Here is a 21,545-nt window from a genome sequence, read left to right as displayed (position 1 = left end):
CACTTGGTGTGGCCCTTGGGGATTGCTGGGCCGAACCGAGCCATGTGGCAGCAACCCTGGGGCCTGGCTGGCCAGCGAGGATCATGGGACCCAGCCGCACTGTGCAGCAGCCTTCCCAGGGCCAGGCAGGTATCACAGGGCCCAGATGTACTGTGCGGCAGCCTCTTTGGGGCCTGATTGGCTGGCCAGAATTGCTACAGGGCCTGGAAAAGTTACTGTCACAGTTCAGTTTGCACTTGATTATCCCAGACAGTGTGGCCTAATATGCTAATGAGTATGTGACCTAATATGCTAATATTAGGGGATGTGGTCTGATATGCTACTGAGTTCCTGCTGGGCTTTTTCTACAAAAAAGCCCTGGACCTATGCATTTGCCTTGGGCAGTGGGCCGTGTGTGTGTGCGCGCACCAAATTAAGCTCTCTCCACATGGCTTCAAATAGTAAAACAATTATTTGCATTAATTTTGCTCCCTTGGTGGAGCACTGTTTTTTAAATTGATAACTTTTTATGGCCAGTGAATGATGTTATAAATATCCATATGGCCCTTGGCAGAAAAAAAGATTCCCCACCCCTGAATTACATGGTTTCCCTGCCAGTTGTTGGTTCCCCTTAATTATGTTGGATTTTATTTTTTGTACTGTGCATCCAGCCTGATGAAGCATTCTGGAGAACGATAGTTCACTAATTTGTGATAATATGTTCATCCTAATAATGACTATCTACAGCTTCTGTTCTCCATACCTGCTGGGATTATTTTTTTATTGCAGTATAGCAGCCATGGAATATGCCTTTAGAGAGATCATAGTGCTTGAGAGATGTTACAGAGGAAGAAAGTGCAAATAAGAGCTATGAAATCCTAGTGTTGACTGACCATCTACAGGTTCTTTAATGTTTAGCACTTGTTGCTGCTTGAAATGTCTGTTGCCTCCTATGCATTGGAGAGCCCATTACAGCTTGCCATCAAGCAACTGACTCTATCCTGGTAGAGATTTGTATTGACTTTCCTCTTGGCTTTGAGAAACATAGTAATGACTGTTGCCTTACTCTCAGTTGAGACTACATCCCCATTGGCTCTGTCCCTTGAAATTAAAATTGGGCTTTGATTGATCTCTAAGCACAACTGACTTGTGTGACCCCTTTTTAAAAATAGAGAATTGGGGCTTCTTTTTATGAAACTTCTTGACTTCAGGCTTATATGTATATGTTAAATATGATGAGTGTGTATGAGTTGAAACTGTATGTTTTGCTTTAGAATACAAGCAGAACAAGTGCCTATTTGCATGCATTTCAAATACAATGATTTCTTGCATGTGCCTTTCAGATCTGATGCACTCTGTGTGTTTTATACTCTGATACCTTTTTCAGACTACAAAAGGTATTATTGACCATCTGTTTAGAGAGGCTACCCTATGTTATGCTAGTACAATTTGGGATGGTTTTCCCCTGTAATGCTGACAGCATTATGGGGTAAACCACGATCTTGCGTCATAGCCCCAAGTGCCCTCCTACTCCTGTTCAACAAACACCTGAAGCTACGAGTTATCCAGCTGAATATTATTAGTTTTTGTGTTAGCTGAATATCGAGTGTCATTCCCAAGTGTCTTAACTGAATTTGCATTGTGTCTCAGCTTACAAAGATCAACCTTGAAGCCCAGAAGGTGGAACAGTCTTTGCGAGATGAACTGTCAACCAGTGTGAGTAAAGTGGTGAGTGAGGCAGACAGACGTCGAATTATGGAACTGGAGAAGAGTGAAACAGAGCTCAAGATTGAGGTCTCAAAGTAAGTTCTAGAGCAGAGGTGTCGAACTGATTTGTTATGAAATCTGGATGTGACATAATTGTGAACTTGTTGGGCAGGGCTGTGTGTGCCATAAAACATAATGCCAGTTACCAGAGGTATAAACTTCATAAAGGACAGCAGCTAGTAAGCACCAGGTTGGTGTGTTCTCACTGCAAGACCCCAAGGGCTAGGGATGAGTGTGCAGTGGAAAACTTACATGGGTATACTGGAGAGCCAATGGTGCAGTATTGGGTAGACGGTCCCATGCTGCCCGGTAGGGGGGGGGGGCAAACCCCTTCTCTGGCTCATTCCTGCTGCCTGAGCTGTGTGCCCAACCCCAGCGTAAAAACACTAAGTGGCTGGGTGTTGCAAGCTCCTCTCTGCCCCTGAACCACCATGTAAGGGGACTTGGGAAGGTAAGTTGAACAAACCCATCTACCTGCAAGGTCTCAGATTATTTAGTTCCGCTCCCCCCAAAGGAGATATGTGCTAGCTCCAGCCTCCTGTCTCTCAAATCTAACGATACCATCCCACAGAAGGGCCTTTTCCATGGCCCGTTGCAATATCTTTCCTTCAGCAGTCGTCGAGGGCCGATTTAAAAAGGTGTCTATGGCTGAGCAGGTCTGCCCTTGTGGTGTAGATAAAGTGGAAACGATTGACCATGTGTTGCTTGGGTGTGGCCTTTACCTAGGCATACGCACCAGGTACATCTGTTATTTGTTTGAGGGATGCCTGGGGTTCTCTGATTATAAAATCAGAAATATGCTGTTATCAGATTCTAACCCCCAATTCACATCTAATTGTGCCAAATTCTTGATGGCAGCTAGGAGAATTCGTGAGGATTATGTAACAAATTATGTTTTTAATTATTTTTGAATATTCCCAAGCTTGTATTTTACTTTGCCTTAATCCCTGAGTACTCTGTATACTACCATAAATGCTATTGAAACTGAAACAAATGTTAATCAGTGTATTTTAGTTAATATTTTACTGGAGCTGTATAATCTTTTAATTTTTTATCTGTATGTTTTATATCTTATGTTTTACCTTTTTAGGTCCCTCTAGATTTTTACAATTTTTCTGGGGGTGCTGTTGGTCTGCATTGTGCTGTGTATTTGCTCATGGACCGTAATAAAGCAAATTGAATTGAACTGCAGAAGCAGGCGGGGTAGCGGCCCAGGTCCAAGGACATGTGCATGGCAGGACCCAGGCCAAACAAAGCCCAGTAAGCTTATGCGGAAGCAGCTGGCTCTGACTAAGGCTACCAGGCAATCCATGGTGGGGTAATTCTGGCAGTTCAAGCCAGGAGTTGTTGACTGGCCATGCCACCCCCAAATGGCAGCAGCCACCCCAGGTCAAAGGCCACTGAATTATCTGATGTGGGAGTGGGCACCATGCACACAAGGCTGTGCATGTGGTAGAGACCCCAGGCCATCCATCAACCAGTATAACTGGTGATCACTGCCCCCCCCCCCCGCCCCATGGGCCAGAGCACAGCCAGTATGTGGGGAGGGTGCAAATATGGTGATACTGGCTGCCAGCAGAAGATCATCTGTATTCTCCCATGTGCAAACACTGGTTCCTTTGGCCATCCAGAATGGCATCCCCAAGAGATGCAGGCTGAGTGGAGAGGCATGTGACCTCGCTTTGGAACTCCAATCTGGCATGAATGTGGCTGCTGAACTGAAGGAGCTCTGCTTGATGCTGGAGACGAGGTTGTTTTGCTGTGCTGAAGCCATAATCGAGTGGCTCCACCTACTCACCCTCCAGCAGCCTCCTGTTTCCTCTCTCACACTAGTTGCTCATGGGCCAGATAAGATCCTGGGACAGGATGGTTCCAGCTCTGTGCTAGTTATTCTAGCTACAATTCTATGTGGAAGGGCTATGCTGGTTAACATCAAAAGCCAGCCCCTCTCCTTGTATGAAAGCTCGCTAGTTTGAAGAAAGAGTGCCAGCAGTATTTTCACATTTAAAGGTAGTTGCTTTCAACTACCTATAAAGTTCGAAGAATACTTAGGAGTTCTGTAAGACAGCTTCTGCAAAAAAAAAAAAAAAGTTGGATATTTGTGTGCATATGTACTTTTTGAGAATGTGGCTTTCATATTTAGAACGGCTAGTACACAGTAAAACCCAGTGTGCCCATGTTGTGTACACTGGGCTGGATTAGGCACAGTGCCAGTAAAAGATGCTGATCAAGACAGGTTTTTCTCTTCCTTTCCCTAGCAGTTGCCTATGAGCCTTGAAAAGTCTTTGCTGAGGGACCCCAACTTAAGAGGCTGCACTGATAGGAAATAACCTAACCCACCAGCAGCACTTTTAAGGTTCTCCTGATAGAAGAGATGGAGAGGACAGATATTGGGGTTTTCTGCACAAAAGAACTGCATCTATTCTGGCCCCCTACTGTTTTGGGGTATCCCCTATTTTCTACACATTCTCTTGAGCCGTTAGTTTTCACCTTCATTTTTCTTCTATTTTTTCCTTGTTCTTTTGGGACTGCTTTTATTCCAGTCTTTTTCAGGGAACCAGATTTAAGTCATCTTCGTTCATGTGCAGAATGTTTTGTGATCTTTTGATGGTTCCTCCTACTTCCTTCTCACTCTCCTCTGACTATACCATGAGTGGAGAACAACCCTGCTTGTGCTCTCTTTCCCTTACCTCAGTAATGACGAATTGTTATCACTTGTGTTGGCAAATTTTAAAATACATATTTTTAAAACACTTGCCTACTAGTGATATCCTTGTATTGCTTTAATGAGTCACAGGAGTGATCATTGCCCTTCCTATATGTTTGCAGCACTTGGTACCTTTTTCTTTCTATGCCCCCCCCCATTTTTTTCTTTTGCCACACGCATTCGCCTTGTTAGAAGGCACAGGAGCACTCCATTCTGTTTCTGGCCTCTCAGTTGCCCTCTTTCACTTTGTGGTTGAATCTCTTGATGTGCCCAGACAGAAACATCCTTACCCATGGAAAGAAAGAACTTTTCCCCTTGCATAGTATTTGGGGCTTTTTTAATTTAAAAAAAATCTCATAAGATGCATCTATTTCTTGTCATTCAGTGCTGCGCACTCCCAGGTTTTTTTTCATAAACATTTAATTTTTTAAATAGGTTTGGATAGGTATTTGTTGTCAGTTTTGATTCTGGTGAGGACTGCTGCAGAGCATCCCTACTGGCCTGCTTCATTGTTCTGAGCCTGCTAGAGATATTTACATGACTAAGTAGGAACCACTTGAAAGCAATAGACTCTGAGCCTCTTTTACCTGCTGTTTGCCTGCAGGAAAACTTAAAAACTGGTTTGCAGTTACAGATGTCTAAATATTGGAATGAGCCTTTGAATGGAAGGCATTTTCCCACAGGGTCAATATGGTGATTCTTGCACATGCCTAGCTACTCTTCCAGAAGTACATTGATATATTAATATAGTGTATGCACAACAACAACAAAACAAAGAAAAAAGAAAAAAATGGAGGTTGATGCCATGATGCCTTTGATGACAACAGCACCATCATTCAGAAATCCTAATTTTGGGGTTGGGGTTTGGCCCTACAATGGCTCTCCTCCTTCCTCGAGGATCGGGGACAAAGGGTGGCAATCGGGGGTGAGCTCTCCCAGAGACGCACACTACACTGTGGGGTGCCTCAGGGAGCAGTCCTATCGCCGATGCTATTTAATATCTATATGCGCTCCCTTGTCCAGATTGCCAGGAGGTATGGTCTTGGGTGTCACCAGTATGCAGATGACACCCAGCTCTATCTGCTAATGGATGGCTGGCCTGGCTGTGTCCCAGAGAATTTGGACCTGGCACTGCAGGCTGTGGCAACTTGGTTGAGACTGAGTGGGCTGAAATTGAATCCAGCGAAGACAGGTCCTTTGCCTAGGTCGGGGCGCTCCGGGAGGGGAAATACCTTTCCCGGTTTTTGATGCCGGGTCAAGAGCCTGGGAGTACTACTGGAGCCTTCATTATCAATGGAGGCCCAGATAGCAGCCACTGCCAAATCAGCCTTTTTTCACCTGAGGCGGGCGAGGCAGTTGGCTCCCTTCCTAGAGCGTCGGGACCTGGCAACAGTGATCCATGCAACGGTCACCTCAAGATTAGATTACTGTAATGCCCTCTACATGGGGCTGCCTCTGTGCCGAACCCGGAAGCTGCAGCTAGTGCAGAACGCGGCTGCTAGACTGCTGCTGGGGCTCCCAAAGTGGGAGCACATACAGCCGGGGCTGCGTGAACTGCACTGGCTGCCAGTTATATACCGGATTCGTTACAAAGTGCTGGTCATTACCTTTAAAGCCCTATATGGCCGAGGACCTGCCTACCTTAGGGACCGTCTCTCCCCGCATGAACCCCAGAGAGCACTGAGGTCAGCAGGGAAGAACCTGCTGACTATTCCCGGGCCAAAAGAGGCAAAACTCCAGAGTACCCGTACTCGGGCTTTCTCTGTCATGGCTCCACAGCTGTGGAATCAGCTTCCAGAAGAAATGTGGGCCCTGCGGGACTTTGAACAGTTCCGCAGGACCTGCAAGACTATCCTGTTCCGAATGGCCTTCACTGAGTAGAACTGCTAAGTAAAACTTGCCATCTGGGTAATAGCACAAAATATTAATTTATTGTTTTTAGAATTTTAATGGATTTTAATTAATTGTAGTTAAAATGTTATATTATACAATGTATGTATTGAATTCTTGCTGTTAGCCGCCCTGAGCCTGCTTCGGCGGGGAGGGCGGGATACAAATAAAATGTGATGATGATGATGATGAATTTCTTTTTGAGACACATCCTTAAAAAAATAAACTAATATAGCAACCAGAAAAAATGTGGAGGGAGGGAAGAAGTATGGAGCCCTTGTGCTCAATGCAATGCTACTGCTGGTGGATTGGCTGCTGAGAAAAACAGGAATAAGTTGCTCGTGCAGAAAGCCCTAGTTCACCCCCCCCCCCCGCACTCCATAACTCAGCCACCCTTGTTGTGTGGATCCTTGTCCATGCAGGTCTCCCAACTCTTGGCATTGTCTTATTTAGGATCATAGGTGGTAGGTGGGGAAAGAGGAAATGCGGAAAGTCCTTCTGCTGGCACAGCATAGAACCCATCCCAGTGTGGGTAGAGTTATGACTTAACAATGTAAACTGTGCTTGCTTGTGGAAAGTAGATCTCCTTTGTATTGTGCATTATACAGTCAGAAAGAACCACAGAACAATCATAAGACATCTACTCTTTACTAGTAGCAATGTGTTTGTTCAATCATTTATTTATTTATTTTTTAAAAACGATTGCATCTGAAAATATAGTTGAAATCCAGATTTAGCTGCTTAGCCCAATCTTGTCAGAACTTGGAAGCTAAATAAAGTTGGCCACGGTTAGTACTTGGACGGAAGACCCCTGATGAAGACTGGGGTTGCTACATGGTGGAAGGTAGTAGCAAACCACCTCTCCTGATCTCTTGCTTGGAATGCCCCAAGGATAGGATCATTGTGAGTTGGTTGTGACTTGATGGCATATTCTTCTTCCAGTGCTATATTTAATGAGGTGTTGCAAATTACTTTTGACACATACCTTTTTTTCTCTGACTTGTTCAAGCTTTAGAGAAAGTATAGTATTTGTATAATGGTGTATAGAAGGTTACATGTAAAAGACAACTTACATGATTTAAAGAATTTGACACTGTGCCAACATTACAATGAATTCAGAACTATGTTTTTCCTTTGTAATTTGAAATATCTGTTATGTCTTGTTAGGTTAAGAGAACTTTCTGACATTGCCAAGATGCAAGTTGATGCTTTGGAGAGTCGCCACCAATCTAGTGAGAAAGAAGTGCAATCCCTTAGAATGCAAATTTTGGACTATCAGGTCTGGATACTTCTGTTAACCTTAGCCATAAAGTGTAATAACCAAAAAACACCCCTGCATACATGTACTTTGAATAAACATTGCATGTATTCTTATTTTATTTGGCATTTAGGCACAATCAGATGAAAAAGCGCTTATTGCAAAACTACATCAGCATATTGTAGCCCTTCAGATAAGTGAAGCTACAGCCATGGCCAGGTTAGAAGCCACTACATCAAAACTTCAGAAGATGGAGATTGCTAATCTACGCCTAGAGCAGAAACTGGATGACAAGGAGCAAGCATTATATTATGCTCGGCTGGAAGGGAGAAACAGAGCCAAACATTTGCGACAGACTGTTCAGTCTCTGCGGAGGCAGTTTAGTGGTGCTTTGCCTTTGGCTCAACAGGAGAAGTTCTCCAAAACTATGATCCAGCTTCAGAATGACAAGCTTAAAATGATGGACGACATTCAACATGCTGAGCAAGAGCGCCGAAGTTCAGAGAACAAAGCCCTAGAATTGCAGATGAAATTAAAAGGCTTAGAAGAACTAATAGCCACATTAAAAGATACAAGAGGAGCACAAAAGGTTTGGGAGATAACAAATTAACTTGTATTTTATGCAGTGCTTAACGTTTTCAGCATTGCTTTATATGCAATGATCTGTCTCTCAAATGCCAGGACTGATCCAAGAGGCAAAGGCCTGAGAAGCTGTGAGCCTCTCTAGCTATTTTTCACTTTGATGGATGTTGCACAAGACACTGCAATTTTACTTCCATGATTCAGTTATTTCAGTGCTTTTTTTGTAGAAAAAGCCCAGCAGGAGCTTATTTGTATATTAGGCCACACCATCTAGGCTGGGAGTACGTGGCTACCACATGGTGGGTCAGGCCAGCTGGAGCCCTGGACAGCCCAGGTGGACCTCTGCTCCTGTGGGCTCTGGCAGAAAAAACACCCTGAGTTATTTTCAGAACTTGCAAAACAAGCTTTGAGTCCACAGTTCCTAGAACTTCCATTTTGCTTTATTCTGTCTCAGCCTTACTTAATCTTCTACTGTAAATGTTTGTCTGCTATATTTTCACTATATCAGATCACTAGGCTGTGGCCAGCCAAAGCTTGGATTAGAACAGTGAGCCAGTTAATCCCTAAAGTCCATTAGCACTTTTTGCTGAAACAGCTGGCACTCATATACTCAACTGGAATCAGTTCAGCTTGGTCTTTAAATTATTGCTATCAGGATTTTATCTGTTGTTGTGTGTTATTAGGTCATTGAGTGGCATATGAGAATTGAAGAGCTTCGTCTTCAGGAGCTCAAAATGAACCGTGAATTAGCCAAGCAAAAGGAAGAGAACAAATATTTGAGCAATGTCATTTCTGAATATGAACGCACAATCAGCAACCTGGAAGAAGAAATTGTACAGCAAAACAAGGTACCAGCATATGGTGCCTTATTGCATTTAATTATGTAAACTGATTAATGTTTAAATAAGATAACTTCATGTATAACTATCAGAAATATAGCAAAATAATTTTGGTGCATGTAGGCTTTAAAATATATTCTGTTTGTGTTATTGTCAGATTACTTAATACAAAATCCTTATTTAATATGTCAAATCTTACAGTTCCATGAAGAGCGCCAGATGGCCTGGGATCAAAGAGAAGTGGAATTGGAACGGCAGCTAGACAAATATGAACAACGGCAAAATGATATATTAAGTACTTCTCAAAAGGTACCTATGCTGATTATATTTGAATTGTGTTTAGATTTGGACTGATTGCAATCATTACAGAGACAGCTAGATTTCCTGCACTCTGTTTATTCTGCAGTTTGATGAAGCTATGGGATCAGTTCCGGATCCTGACTTGCCACTTCCACATCAGCTTGACCAAGCTCTAAAAAAAAGTAAGGAACATATTAGAACAATCCTGGAAATGCAAGCAACCTGCAGATCCTTAGAAGAGGTAATTGGATCATATTCTTTCAGTGATTTATGAAATAGTTTAATTAAAAAGTTATCATTCTTCAGGCAAGCCTCTTTCTTTTCCACTGTACAAATGGAAATACTTTACAGTATTTCTGTTGCTTAAAGTATTTTTCTTGTGATACTGTGTTTCATTTCTAAGGTTTTTTCTGTTTTAATAGTGTAAACAGGAAAAATGCGAATCTTGCTCATTAAACATAGATGGCAAAATGCAGAATTTGGAACAAAATGCCGAAGTAATGGAACTAGTTTTTATCGTAAATATATTTAATTTCAAATAGTCAGTCCAGTTCCTAAAACAATAAAGCTGGATTACTGGGAACTGAAAAATGGGGGAGTTTAACTCAAACTAAATTGAATTAAGAATCTAAAGGTTAAGAAAATCTGAATATACAATTCTTAATTCTTAAACAATTCTTAATTCTTGGTCAAATTAAAAACATGTACAAAACATTACAGTTGCCAATCCCCAGTTGGGACAACAGAAACTGTGTGTGTGTGTGTGTATATATATATATATAAAAAGAATTTATAAACCAATATAGAAAAGATTCTGTTTGATTTTAATTTACAAAGGGAATTGGTTCCACAACCAGATTATTTTCATCCTGTTCTCTTCACAATCCCAATTCTTGTGCAGAAATGTTCATTTGAGATATACATCCACAGTCTTTACCATATGCTGTGTAGAATTCAATTCCCTTAAAATATAGGCTCCAAAGGCTTCTATCTTCTCCTTATGTGCCAGTCAACTAATGGATCACGTTTCACACATAAATGCTTTATCATAGAGCCATTCTGTTCTGTAATATCAGTTGACATCAAGCTAAGACTTCTTAATGCAATTTACATTAGGCACAAGCTCATCTTGGCTTGAATCCCCTAGATGTTTGGAAAAATTAAAGTCTGTTATCTTGTAAATTTACTATAGACCGATTTCGCACTAGGCTTGTTCGGGGTAGGGGGGGAAGAGCTTTTTTACTCCAGTGCTCTCCATTTTCGCATAAGCTGCTGCGGAGCTGCGAGTTGGAATGCCATTCTCCCTCAGCAAGCAAGATCCTCTTACAAGTGGTTTCTGCTTGCTGCGGGAGAGCAGCACGCCAACTCGCAGTTCCACAACAGCTTGTGTGAAAATGGAGAGAAGCTCCGGGGGCAAAAGGGCTCTCCACACAGAACAAGTACTAGTGTGAAATTGGTATAAAGCAGATATTGGCCCTGTTGATAGTCTCAGCTAAGAATCAAATTAGACAGTGACAGCCAAAAATGACCATTATTGACCTTAACCATATGTGTTTTGGCTCATTGGTTTTTCTCAGTGGTCAAACAGATGATATTACAGAATGGCTCCTGACATTACAATGTAACAATAATTTCTTATAAATTGACCAAGATTAATTTTTTTGATGATTATTATTGACCAAAGGCAAAGATATTAATCAGGGGCCACATTCTTGATAGTTTGCTGCCATGGTCAGGTACACTTTCCTATAATAATGGTTCAATTGTACCTTTCTTGCTTGGTGAGAAAAATTTGATACAACCAGGAGTTGATAGTAATGTAATAATATTTTTAATTTCAAATAGTGGAAGAGTCAGTCCAGTTTTCAAAATAATAAAACTGGAATACATGGAACTGAGCCAATTTAATCCCATTCATGAGTGTGACAGCCTGATTTAATTGGCTAGTGGATAAGTCAGTGTTTTTCAATTTTAGGCATAGCAACGTTTAAAATATGTGAATTGTGATTGATTTAAAATATTGTAATTGATTTTTTTCAGGATATGATCAAGATGAAGAAATTACTAATGAAATATAAAATAAGTAATTGGAGGAACTACAAATCCACAACACATATGCTCTAAATAAAACTTCTTTGTTTCCCTGCCCCCAAACCAGTCCTGTTTTCTTGCCCTTCTTGAACCCTTTGCTTCAGTCCCTTAAACTTAATGGCTGCCTGCACAGGTGCGAAGGCATGTATGCTGGTACACATGCGCACACTTATATCTTAATCCTAAAATCTGTACCTATGCCTGTTCCACTGCTTCGCACATGGAAGAGCTTCCTTCTCTGGAGAAGGAAGGGAGATGGCGAAAGAAATCCATCACCCTAACTTCACCTTGCACTTTGATTGGGGGCTGTCAAGACAGAGCATCCCTTTTTTAGCATCTCCTTTACATGTGCCGATTCTACTCTAATATGTAAGTTTTTTAAGTTTTATTGATTTAAACTACTAGAGGACAGCAGCATTGCAGATAATACATAAAAGAAGGGGAAAAGCAAGAAAAGGGAACAAAGAGAATGGGAAAAAAACAGAAACCAGTACAAATGTATCAGTTATAACTCCACCTCTCAATATAATACTCTAATGTTTCTATCTACAAGTATAAAAATCTCCATTAAATGTTACCTTCCTTTCTTCTTTTACCAGGACAAAGAAACAAAAAGAATAATTCTTTTAGTAAACTAGTAAAGCATTGTACAACTAAACAATTCTTCTTAAACACAAATCAAACGGTCTCATCCTCCAATTTTACTAAATTAACTTGCAGCTATGACTAGCACAAATTAGATTATTAATTTAACCAAAAGCCTAACCAAAAAAGCACATGAATATTTTTTTCTTCATAAGAAATTGCATAACATATCTCAAGTATAATCAAATACTTTATCAGTCTTTAACTAAAACATTTCTCCTACAAACATGTTAAAACAAATCTACCAGATTGATCTCTCTAAATAGGCAGACTGTCAATATTTACCTATTCACCAGGAAAAAAAGAAAGAGAAAGAGAACCAAACATAAAAAAGACCCACATTCCAAAATCCTTCTTCCCCAGAATTAAAAACTTTTAAGTTCCTTTAGTTTCTACATCCAAGTTATATCCAAGGCAGCCCGTTTGTCCATAACTTATCTTCTAGTGGCATCATGCATTTCTTAATCAAAGTTCCTTATTCAGCTGTTCACCAAAAGATCCAAAATCCTTTTTACGGATTGTTTTCCAACACCAGATTAGACAATTGATGTACAATTTGCCTCTTCTTGACATGGACCGCCTCCTCAACCACCAAAAAAAAGGTTCTTCACCATCTCCCCTTCTCCAGTTGATCTTGTTGACAGTCAGCATCCGGTGAAGAATTAAAACTGCATCAGAGGGGGCCATTTTCTTTTCTCTTCGTTTGTTTTGCATAATCACCGTTTTTCCTTCTGTTTTCACAGCCACTGATTCACTCTTTGTAATGCAAGGCTCTTGTGGATTTGCCTTTTCATTAGCTGTTAGATCCTCTTCGCTCAAATAGTTAGCTGTAAACATGAAGTAATCTTTAAGATGCTGCTTAAATGAAATAAAATCCTCCTTTAAAGATCTGAAAATTGCACTGGTATCTTTTCCATGTACCATTTCATTAAATGATGCCATTTTAAAATTCAACTTGTGCATAAGTTCAGTTTCTCAAATCAGGTTATTTTTCACTTCTCTCTTGTAAATTCTTGTACTAAAGCAACTTTAACAGAGCTTATTAAGAGACAATCTTTCAGTTACAAACAGATAAAGGAGACAGAACTTTCTGTTTCCCTTTTATAGTCAGATCATTTTGCAGATTCTTGATAATCTTTGTACTATATGTCCAATTAAAGTCCAGGTCAATTTTATTGTTTATATTCAAGCCAGTTTGAGTAATTAAGACTGCTCATCACGTTGCCAGACCTTTTGAAGTAATCCGTGAGCTAGTCTATTGACGGTATGTTAAGTGGCCCATCAGGGGGTAGAGTTGGAGAAGATAAAAAACCTACTTGTTAGGCAGAGCTGTCGCTTTTGATGTGGAGGAATGTTGCTTTAAAGAGCATACTGTAGAAAAAGAAAGCAAAAAGCGTTCGGGAGTCTTTCTTTCTTTGCTGATTTCAGCGTTCAAAGCCGCAGAGCTTCAAGAAGCATGACAGGTCTCGGGACCGTTGCCTTTGGCCCCCTCCACCCACTTGTGGAACTCCCATGCCAAAGAGAAGGCTCAACAAGCCCCCCCCTTTTGGGGGTATCACTTCTGTGATACCCCTCCAGTGACCAGAATCAGAATTGCTGCGGAGAGCATCCGCAAGCAACCTGAAGCCAAGATTCTCTATTCCAATATGTAATGAGAATCACAATGTTTTTAACAAACTGATTTTTTTTTTTGCCAAGAAATTTCTGAGCTGGGATTTTGTTAAAAATAAAGCATCGTGAAAATGTTGTGAAAGCAACATCACCCTAGAGTTGAAGACAACTGGTTCTTGCACAGGGGACTGCCTTTACCTTTATCTTTAAGTCCCCTCTGGGGAGGGCTATAAATTAAATAGAAACCTAAACATTTGTAAATATTCTGGTCATATCTTTTTAATAATATAAGCTGTTCATACAAACATTTGTAAATATTCTGTTCATATCTTTTTAATAATAGAAGCTGTTCATACAAATCAGTTAGATTTTTTTCATACATGCATACATTACCAAGTATCATTTTTTGTATTTAATAATACTTATAAGAAATAGTTGATACAGTGTTTTGAAATAAAATTGTACAATATTTTGATAAATGGCATTCTGGTATATATATTTGCTTTACTGCAGAAACTGAAAGAAAAAGAAAATGCTTTGTGGAAAGCAGAACAAAATATCTTGTCTAGAGACAAGGTCATAAATGAACTAAGACTTCGATTACCAGCAACTTCTGAGAGAGAGAAGATAATAGCTGAACTAGACAGAAATGAAGATGACCCCGCTTATCCTCGTGCCTTAAAAATTGCACATCAAACAATTGTGAATATGCAAGCAAGATTAAATCAAAAAGAGGAAGTATTGAAAAAGTACCAACATCTTTTGGCCAAAGCAAGAGAGGTATTTATTTTATGTTCTTCTGTGGGCCTGGTTTGCACTTCAAGGTGGGTCTCCATTTAATGTTCTGAAAACTTGTGATGCACAGTTGGGTGGTATTCATGTGGGGCTGCTATTTGTGTGAACTGGCACTTCCAGAGAAGAGGGACATTCTTGTTTCTGTGCTTGGAGCAAATAATCCTTGTTGGTTTCATAAGGAGAGAAAGAGCAGGACAATCAGAGGAGTGATACAACAACAACAACACAACAACAAAATTTTATTTGTATCCCGCCCTCCCCACCGGAGCAGGCTCAGGGCGGCTGACAGCGTCAATTCAAATTTCAATTATACAAGGAAAAACAAAGAAAACAAAATTACATTTAAACATTGAACATTAAAAATTCTGGTTAAGTTTAAAAATTAATTAAATTAAATTGATAAAAGTGCTAATGCTATTCTTTTATGATGGCGGTTATCATTAGCAATTTCTTTCTTCATCAGCGAAAGCCAGTCGGAAGAGGAAGGTCTTGCAGGCCCTGCGGAATTGTTCAAGATCCCGCAGGGCCCGCATTTCCTCTGGAAGTTGGTTCCATAGGCTCGGGGCTACAGAGGAGAAGGCCCAGTTACGGGTGCTTTGCAGCTTCACCTCTCTCTGTCCGGGAGTAGTCAACAAGTTTTTCCCGGCTGACCTCAGTGCTCTCTGGGGTTCGTATGGGGAGTGACGGTCCCTAAGGTAGACAGGTCCTCGACCATATAGGGCTTTAAAGGTAATGACCAGCACTTTGTAACGAACCCGGTATATAACTGGCAGCCAGTGCAGCTCATGCAGTCCAGGCTGTATGTGCTCCCATTTAGGAAGCCCCAACAACAGTCTAGCCGCTGCATTCTGCACCAGCTGCAGTTTCTGGGTTCGATGCAGAGGCAGCCCCATGTAGAGGGCATTGCAGTAATCCAGTCCAGTGATGAGGGGTTAAAAAATAAAAGTAGATCCCATGTTGGAGGTAGGAGTTAATAGATATATGGAAAAAATAAAGTCTTATCCTTGAGCTTAGTTTTTAGCCTTTTTGTAACAATGGGAAATGTTTGGGAGCAGAATGATTGTCTATAGAAACAAAGGCTTGAATCCAAAGAGTCCGAGCAGATGAAGCAAGTGAAAAGCACTCCACTTATACATGGTCTCTTCCCCCTGCACACAGTATTTGTTTCCATACAAATGCAATCCCCAATGTCCCAAGGCACATTAGGATACATCTCCTTCAGTATGTCCCTGGAAGAGTATTACACTCTACTGGTAACAACACTCTGGTGATCCCTGGCCCTAGGGTGGTCCAGCTGTCCTCAACTGGGGCCATGGCCCTTTCAGCCCTGGCCTGGCCTAGTGAAACATTCTACCAGATGACATCAGGACCTTGCAGGACTTTATGCAATTCCGCAGGGCCTGTAAGGTGGAGGTGTTCTGCCAGGCCTTTGGTTGAGGGCAACAATGACTAGTTATTCAGCTGGCACCTCCCTTTTCCCACCTCCCCCAGTATGATGCCCTTGAGTCCAAAGTGCAGACAAATTATAGGATGACATCTGAGTTTTTAATTAATTTGTTATGTTAGGTTTTTAACTTATATATTGTTTTTAATACACGATGTACATTGCCCAGAGCTCGCCATAAGCTGGAATGGGGAGATTAATCAAATTTTAATATTGTTGTTATTGTTATTTTTGTTATTGTTATTATTAATAAGACAGCGCATGAATACTGAATGGCTTATTTTCTACAATGCTTCCTTGCTCTTTCTGTGCAAGAGTCTGTACATTCACAGGGGAAAAGGTGGGAAAATGGGGCCTCTGCACAGTACATTGAACACTATAGGTGGTAATAATATTGGATGTGCATTTTCTACTATTTAGGAGCAAGAAGAAATTGCAAAGAAACGTGAAGAAGACCTCAGAGTGTTGCACCAAAAGTTAGATTTCCATACTGAAAATGCCTTTAATAAGTTCAAGAAAACAGCTCTGGTAAGTGTAAGGATTTAAACAGGAAGTGAAGGAAAGAGAAAGTGGCTTTCACTCAGGGTTTGTTTTGAGCAGGAACACAATTCCATCTGGCTTGGTGTCGGGGTGTGGCCTAATATGCAAATGAGTCCTTGCTGGGCTTTTTCTACAAAAAAGCCTTGTGTGAAACAATGGCAATATCAGGGGGTATAGCCTAACATGCAAATGAGTTCCTGCTGGGCTTTTTCTACAAAAAAATGCTCTGCTTTCACTGATTTTTATGTAGCTCTTTGGATGCGACTAGAAGGTCTTCATCTGTAAATCTTCTAGGTCTCAGTGTTCTGCCCTCAAATAATACAGTTTCCATGTGAGCAGAAGGTACATTGGGGAAAGTTTTATTAGCACAACATACAGTGCGGGTTATGAAAATAGTAATACTTTCACAGATAGTAAGTAGGAAGAATTATAGACAAACTTATATTCTAAATGAGCCACTACAGTGAGAAGGACACAGAGACGCCTTTAGCAAATGTTGTTATAAAACCGTTTTCTTGGTCTAGTCAATGATGGGAGTTTGGAGTGTTTGTGTCGGAATTTTGTTAATTTTGTTAATTGAGAAGTATCCAGGAAAACTAAGTGAGAAAAAATCAGGGTGTGACTCATTATGTGGATACATCATGGCTTATAGGCTACCTCCCTATTCCCCTGATGTAGGCCCTTATGGAAGTGTGTTGGGTGGGTGGGGGGAGATTCTAGCTGACTCCCTATTGTCCCCCTGGAGATCTGCTGACACACCACCCCTCAAGGCGGCACCATAGGAAGGCTATAGCTAAGGTCAGAAGCATAAAATCCATGTGTGCACAAGATATGTCTTTAGGTAATGTGTTAGCACAGATCCCACAGAATACCATATCTGCTTTTTATTTATCTGTTTGTTTTAATTTTTTTAGCATAGTGAAGTAAAATTACTACCATTTTAAGTTCTTTCTTCTCTATCAGCCTTATAGTATGAGTGTATTAGATAACTTGGCAGCTGTATCATACTGGTAGTTTTGTTGGGAGAACATTAGGCACCTCTCCCTAAAATCAAAGATCCTTAAAAGGTCCACAACTTTGGCTGAATTTTGTTCTAAATTATTTAGGGACCCTTTCTAAAATGTATATTAGGAAGGAGCTTGATCTAAGATATAGGTGGAATGTGTTATCTAATAAAGATAATAAAATATTTATTTTCTTCTTACTGTATTTTGTTTCACAGGAGCTGGTAAAGAAGCCTTCTTTAGTTGTCCCAACAAATAAGCATTTAATTCGTCTCGCAGAGATGGAACAAACCGTAGCAGAACAAGACAGCTCTCTCACTTCTCTTCTCAGCAGATTAAAGAAAACATCCTCTGATTTACAGAAGCAAAAACAAATTTCCATAGCAAAAATCAAGGAGTTTGAAAATGTCCGAGCCCAGTAAGTCTACACCAGAGTTACAATTCATGTCAGAAGTAATAAACTGTCATGCTTATATTCTTATATCTTTATACATTTTAGTCAAAATTTACTGTGCAGAAATTTGAAGATAAAAACACAAGATACATTTGTCAGAATTTGCTAATAACTATTTCAATTATGGTGGCTGAAAAAATTCAGTTTAAATTTTTTGTTAACTTATTACTATTCCATTAAATAACACAGATTTTTTTTCATAGAATATTATTTTATGCAGGTGCTTTGAAAAAGGGAACACTGTTTTTATATAATGTATTTTTTTAAAATAAATACTCCGGTTGCAATTCGCAATCTAAGAACATAAGAGAAGCCATGTTGGATCAGGCCAATGGCCCATTCAGTCCAACACTGTCACACAGTGGCCATATAACCAGGTGCCATCAAGAGGTCCACCAGTGGGACCAAGACACTAGAAGCCCTCCACTGTTGCCCCCCCTAAAGCACCAAGAATACAAAGCATCTTTTGCCCCAGACAGAGAGTTCCATCTAAACCTTGTGGCTAATAACCACTTATGGTCCTCTGCTCCATATTTTTATCCACTCTCCTCTTGAAGCCATCTATGCTTGTAGTTGTCACCATCTTCTGTGGCAGTGAATTCCATGTGTTAGTCACTGTATTAAAGTACTGGGTTTCACATTTGAACAGGAGCCTACAGTGGTTTTTTTTTGTGTGAGTGTATGTGTGCACCTGGAAGTCATGGCGACCTCTGGTAACTGACCCCTGCTGGGAGCACAAAGGATATTTAGAGAGGTGGCTAAATAAAGCCTGCCAGAGGCCTACAGTGTTGAGCATCTAAGGACTGATTTATGGAAACTACTCTGCAGAAGAGAACTAGTTCGGGGTCATGGTTAAGAGTGCAGACTCTAATCTGGGAGAACCAGGTTTGATACCCCACTCCTCCATCACATGCAGGTGCTGGGTGACCTTGGGCAAGCCACAGTTCTCTCAGAGCTATTATCTCAAGAACAGTTCTCAAAGAACTCTCTCAGCCTGACCTACTTCACAGGGTGTCTGTTGTGAGGAGAGGAAGGGAAGGAGATTGTAAGCCATTCTGAGACTGCAAGTGAAGGGCAGGGTATATATCCAGTCTCTTCTTCTATGGAGAATAGCTAGGTTTGTTTAAGCCTATGTGCATTGGCTTCTCTGCATGTAAATTTATGTGTCCAGTGGCACTCCTGTGGTGCAAGGCTTTGGACAGGGCAGGGGTACTTGTAAATTAGCCAATTCAAAACTTAGTATTGTTATCACGAAAAACATTTTGATGAAGCATGTTGCTGATCTCGGCTGCTGTTGGCAATGTTTATAATTATAATAAAAAAGAAGCAGTATTTTCAACCCTGTTAAGTTCCTCTTGAGTTTGCTCAGTTAAACAGTGGGTGTCATTATTATTTTGCTGTGCTAGGCTTGAGGAGAGGCATGCTGCTGAAGTGAAACAACTGAAAAATGAAGTGGATGTACTAAAGAGTACATTGTCACAGCTGGAGAAAGAATTAATGAATGTAAAAACTGAGCTGGAGGTCCAGCAAGAAGCAAATAATAGAGCTCCAACAACTACAATGAAAAATCTAGTGGAACGGTTGAAGAATCAGCTAGCCTTAAAAGAGAAACAACAAAAAGTGAGTCATCGGTATAGAAAAAGCAATTCAGGCATAAATTGACTGATGCTTTCTGGTAAATAAGAATGGGTTCATGCTTTCTGATATTGTGAGCTTACAGGTTGGGACCTGTGCATTTTATTCATGAACAGTGCATAATTTATGAGAGTCACCTACAAAAATAAAAAGATGGATGGTGAAAGGAGGGATGGGTTTGATTCTACAGCTTTTTCATAGCTGAGGTATCTTGGTCTGTGATTCAAAATAGAATATTCACCCTCACTGTATAGCTTTTACATATCCAGATCACTCCTGTCTTTAGCATCCTGTGTTTCCACAGCTGGCTATAGGGTAGGGGTGCTTGGCATGTTGTGATATCCTCCATCCCAAAAAGTGACTGGATATTACCTAGAGAGGGGTTACTCTTTTTAAGGAAAGGGGTTACTCTTTTTAAGGAAAAAGATTGCCTGGTTTGGCCTTTTGACTACAGTGAATTACTTGAATCCCTTTACAGTGCAACATTTTACATTATCATATAATTTATATCACAGATCCTGTGGAACCATTCTGCTAACAGCACATTTCTCTGATGCAAAGACCCTCTTTAATCAAGTGAAGGCAGTTCATGCTGGAGGAAAGCACCACTATTAGTGAATTGAATCTGTAGGATGAAACCATGGAGTTGTGCTAACTTTTCTTGATATTTGTAAACATTTGCAGGCTTTAAGTAAAGCACTCCTGGAACTCCGAGCAGAAATGACAGCAGCTGCAGAGCAGCAGATTATTTCTGTAGCATCACAAAAGGAAGCACATTTGAATATTCAGCAGATTGTGGATAAGCAAACAAAGGAACTGAGGGTGAGGAGGAAGCATTATCTTGTTGATTGTTTTAATATTGCTTTTGTTTACTGTCTATTTTATGCTGTTAGCAGCCTTGAGTCTGTACAGAATGGGCGGGATATGTAAATATAACGTAAATAAATAGTAAAGATAAAGGGTAATGGGGATTATATGTCAATAGTAAAGATAAAGGGTAATGGGGATTATATGTCAATGTGAAAGCTACAGGATTTATTAAACCATTGAATTCTTTCCCCTTCCCTGCTATCACCAATCTTAAAATGGCTGCTTCAGGTGCAACTACTCAGACACTATGACTTAAAGGTGTCTGTTCACTTTCTTTGGACACATGTAGGACTCTATACAAAGTCCATTCAATCAAGTTGGATAGCAGGAAGTTAAATCAAAGAAAGCTGGATATAAATGTTTGGAAATAAAAACTCGAAAGGCTCAGCCTTGCAAATGATAGGTTTGGGCCAAGTACAAATTTGTTACTTGCGCTAGAATTCTAGCAGGAGTGGAAGCACAAGAAAAAGACCATGGTAGCCGCTTTGGTGGAATCATACTTACTATCGTGCTTACAAATCACTTACTGTATGACTCAAATGCATTTCTGTTGGTGCAAGATTTTGTGTAGTCAATTCTGGACATGATAATATATAGGGAAGAATGCATTAGGCGTTGCACAAGGTCTTGCAAAACAGAACTGTGCTATGTGCACATTTTGTGCATCACTGGATCCAAGTCCAGAGGCATCCATAGTTAGAACTAACAAAGAATTTAATAGTATGTGAAGTTTATTTTATGGCACTTGTAGCACATACGCTGTACTAAGTATATTGCCTAAAAATATTTGCACTTGATTGTAGTCCAGTAAATTTATTTTTAGGGGAAAAAATCTAGGATAGTGCCCTTGTAAACCTGTTACAACAATGAACAACCAGCAGTTTGAAAGCTATTTTGAAAGCTAGTGAATGTATTCTAATAGAAGTTAATGTAAGTGGAAACCACTTTAACAAGAAAGAATATGGTTCTGTTTCTTGGGGGGGTAATCTATTCAGATTGGCACATAGGACACACTGTATAGTTATTAGTGTCATTAGTAGCATCTAATCTTGTAGTCAGTAGTTACTTAGTGCATGCTGATAGGGCCACATAAGTTCATTCAGAAGCCATAGCTCTGTGGTACAATATGTAGCT

The 21,545-nt window shown here is 40.4% G+C and overlaps 1 protein-coding gene across 1 annotated transcript in view; it reads left to right on the top strand.

Annotated features, from left to right (window-relative positions):
- CEP290 (centrosomal protein 290) overlaps positions 1-21,545 on the top strand; it is a 103,273-nt gene that overhangs the window by 52,070 nt on the left and 29,658 nt on the right. Inside the window, exons 29-39 of the mRNA XM_060245158.1 lie at positions 1,630-1,781; positions 7,511-7,622; positions 7,735-8,190; positions 8,867-9,031; positions 9,224-9,331; positions 9,429-9,563; positions 14,183-14,449; positions 16,329-16,436; positions 17,671-17,870; positions 19,313-19,526; positions 20,226-20,363. Coding sequence (XP_060101141.1) covers positions 1,630-1,781; positions 7,511-7,622; positions 7,735-8,190; positions 8,867-9,031; positions 9,224-9,331; positions 9,429-9,563; positions 14,183-14,449; positions 16,329-16,436; positions 17,671-17,870; positions 19,313-19,526; positions 20,226-20,363 — 2,055 coding nt within the window. The remainder of the gene's footprint in view (positions 1-1,629; positions 1,782-7,510; positions 7,623-7,734; positions 8,191-8,866; positions 9,032-9,223; positions 9,332-9,428; positions 9,564-14,182; positions 14,450-16,328; positions 16,437-17,670; positions 17,871-19,312; positions 19,527-20,225; positions 20,364-21,545) is intronic.

Source organism: Heteronotia binoei, chromosome 8 (assembly GCF_032191835.1).
Source record: "Heteronotia binoei isolate CCM8104 ecotype False Entrance Well chromosome 8, APGP_CSIRO_Hbin_v1, whole genome shotgun sequence".
NCBI lineage: Eukaryota > Metazoa > Chordata > Lepidosauria > Squamata > Gekkonidae > Heteronotia > Heteronotia binoei.
This window is presented reverse-complemented; position numbering and strand designations above follow the sequence as displayed.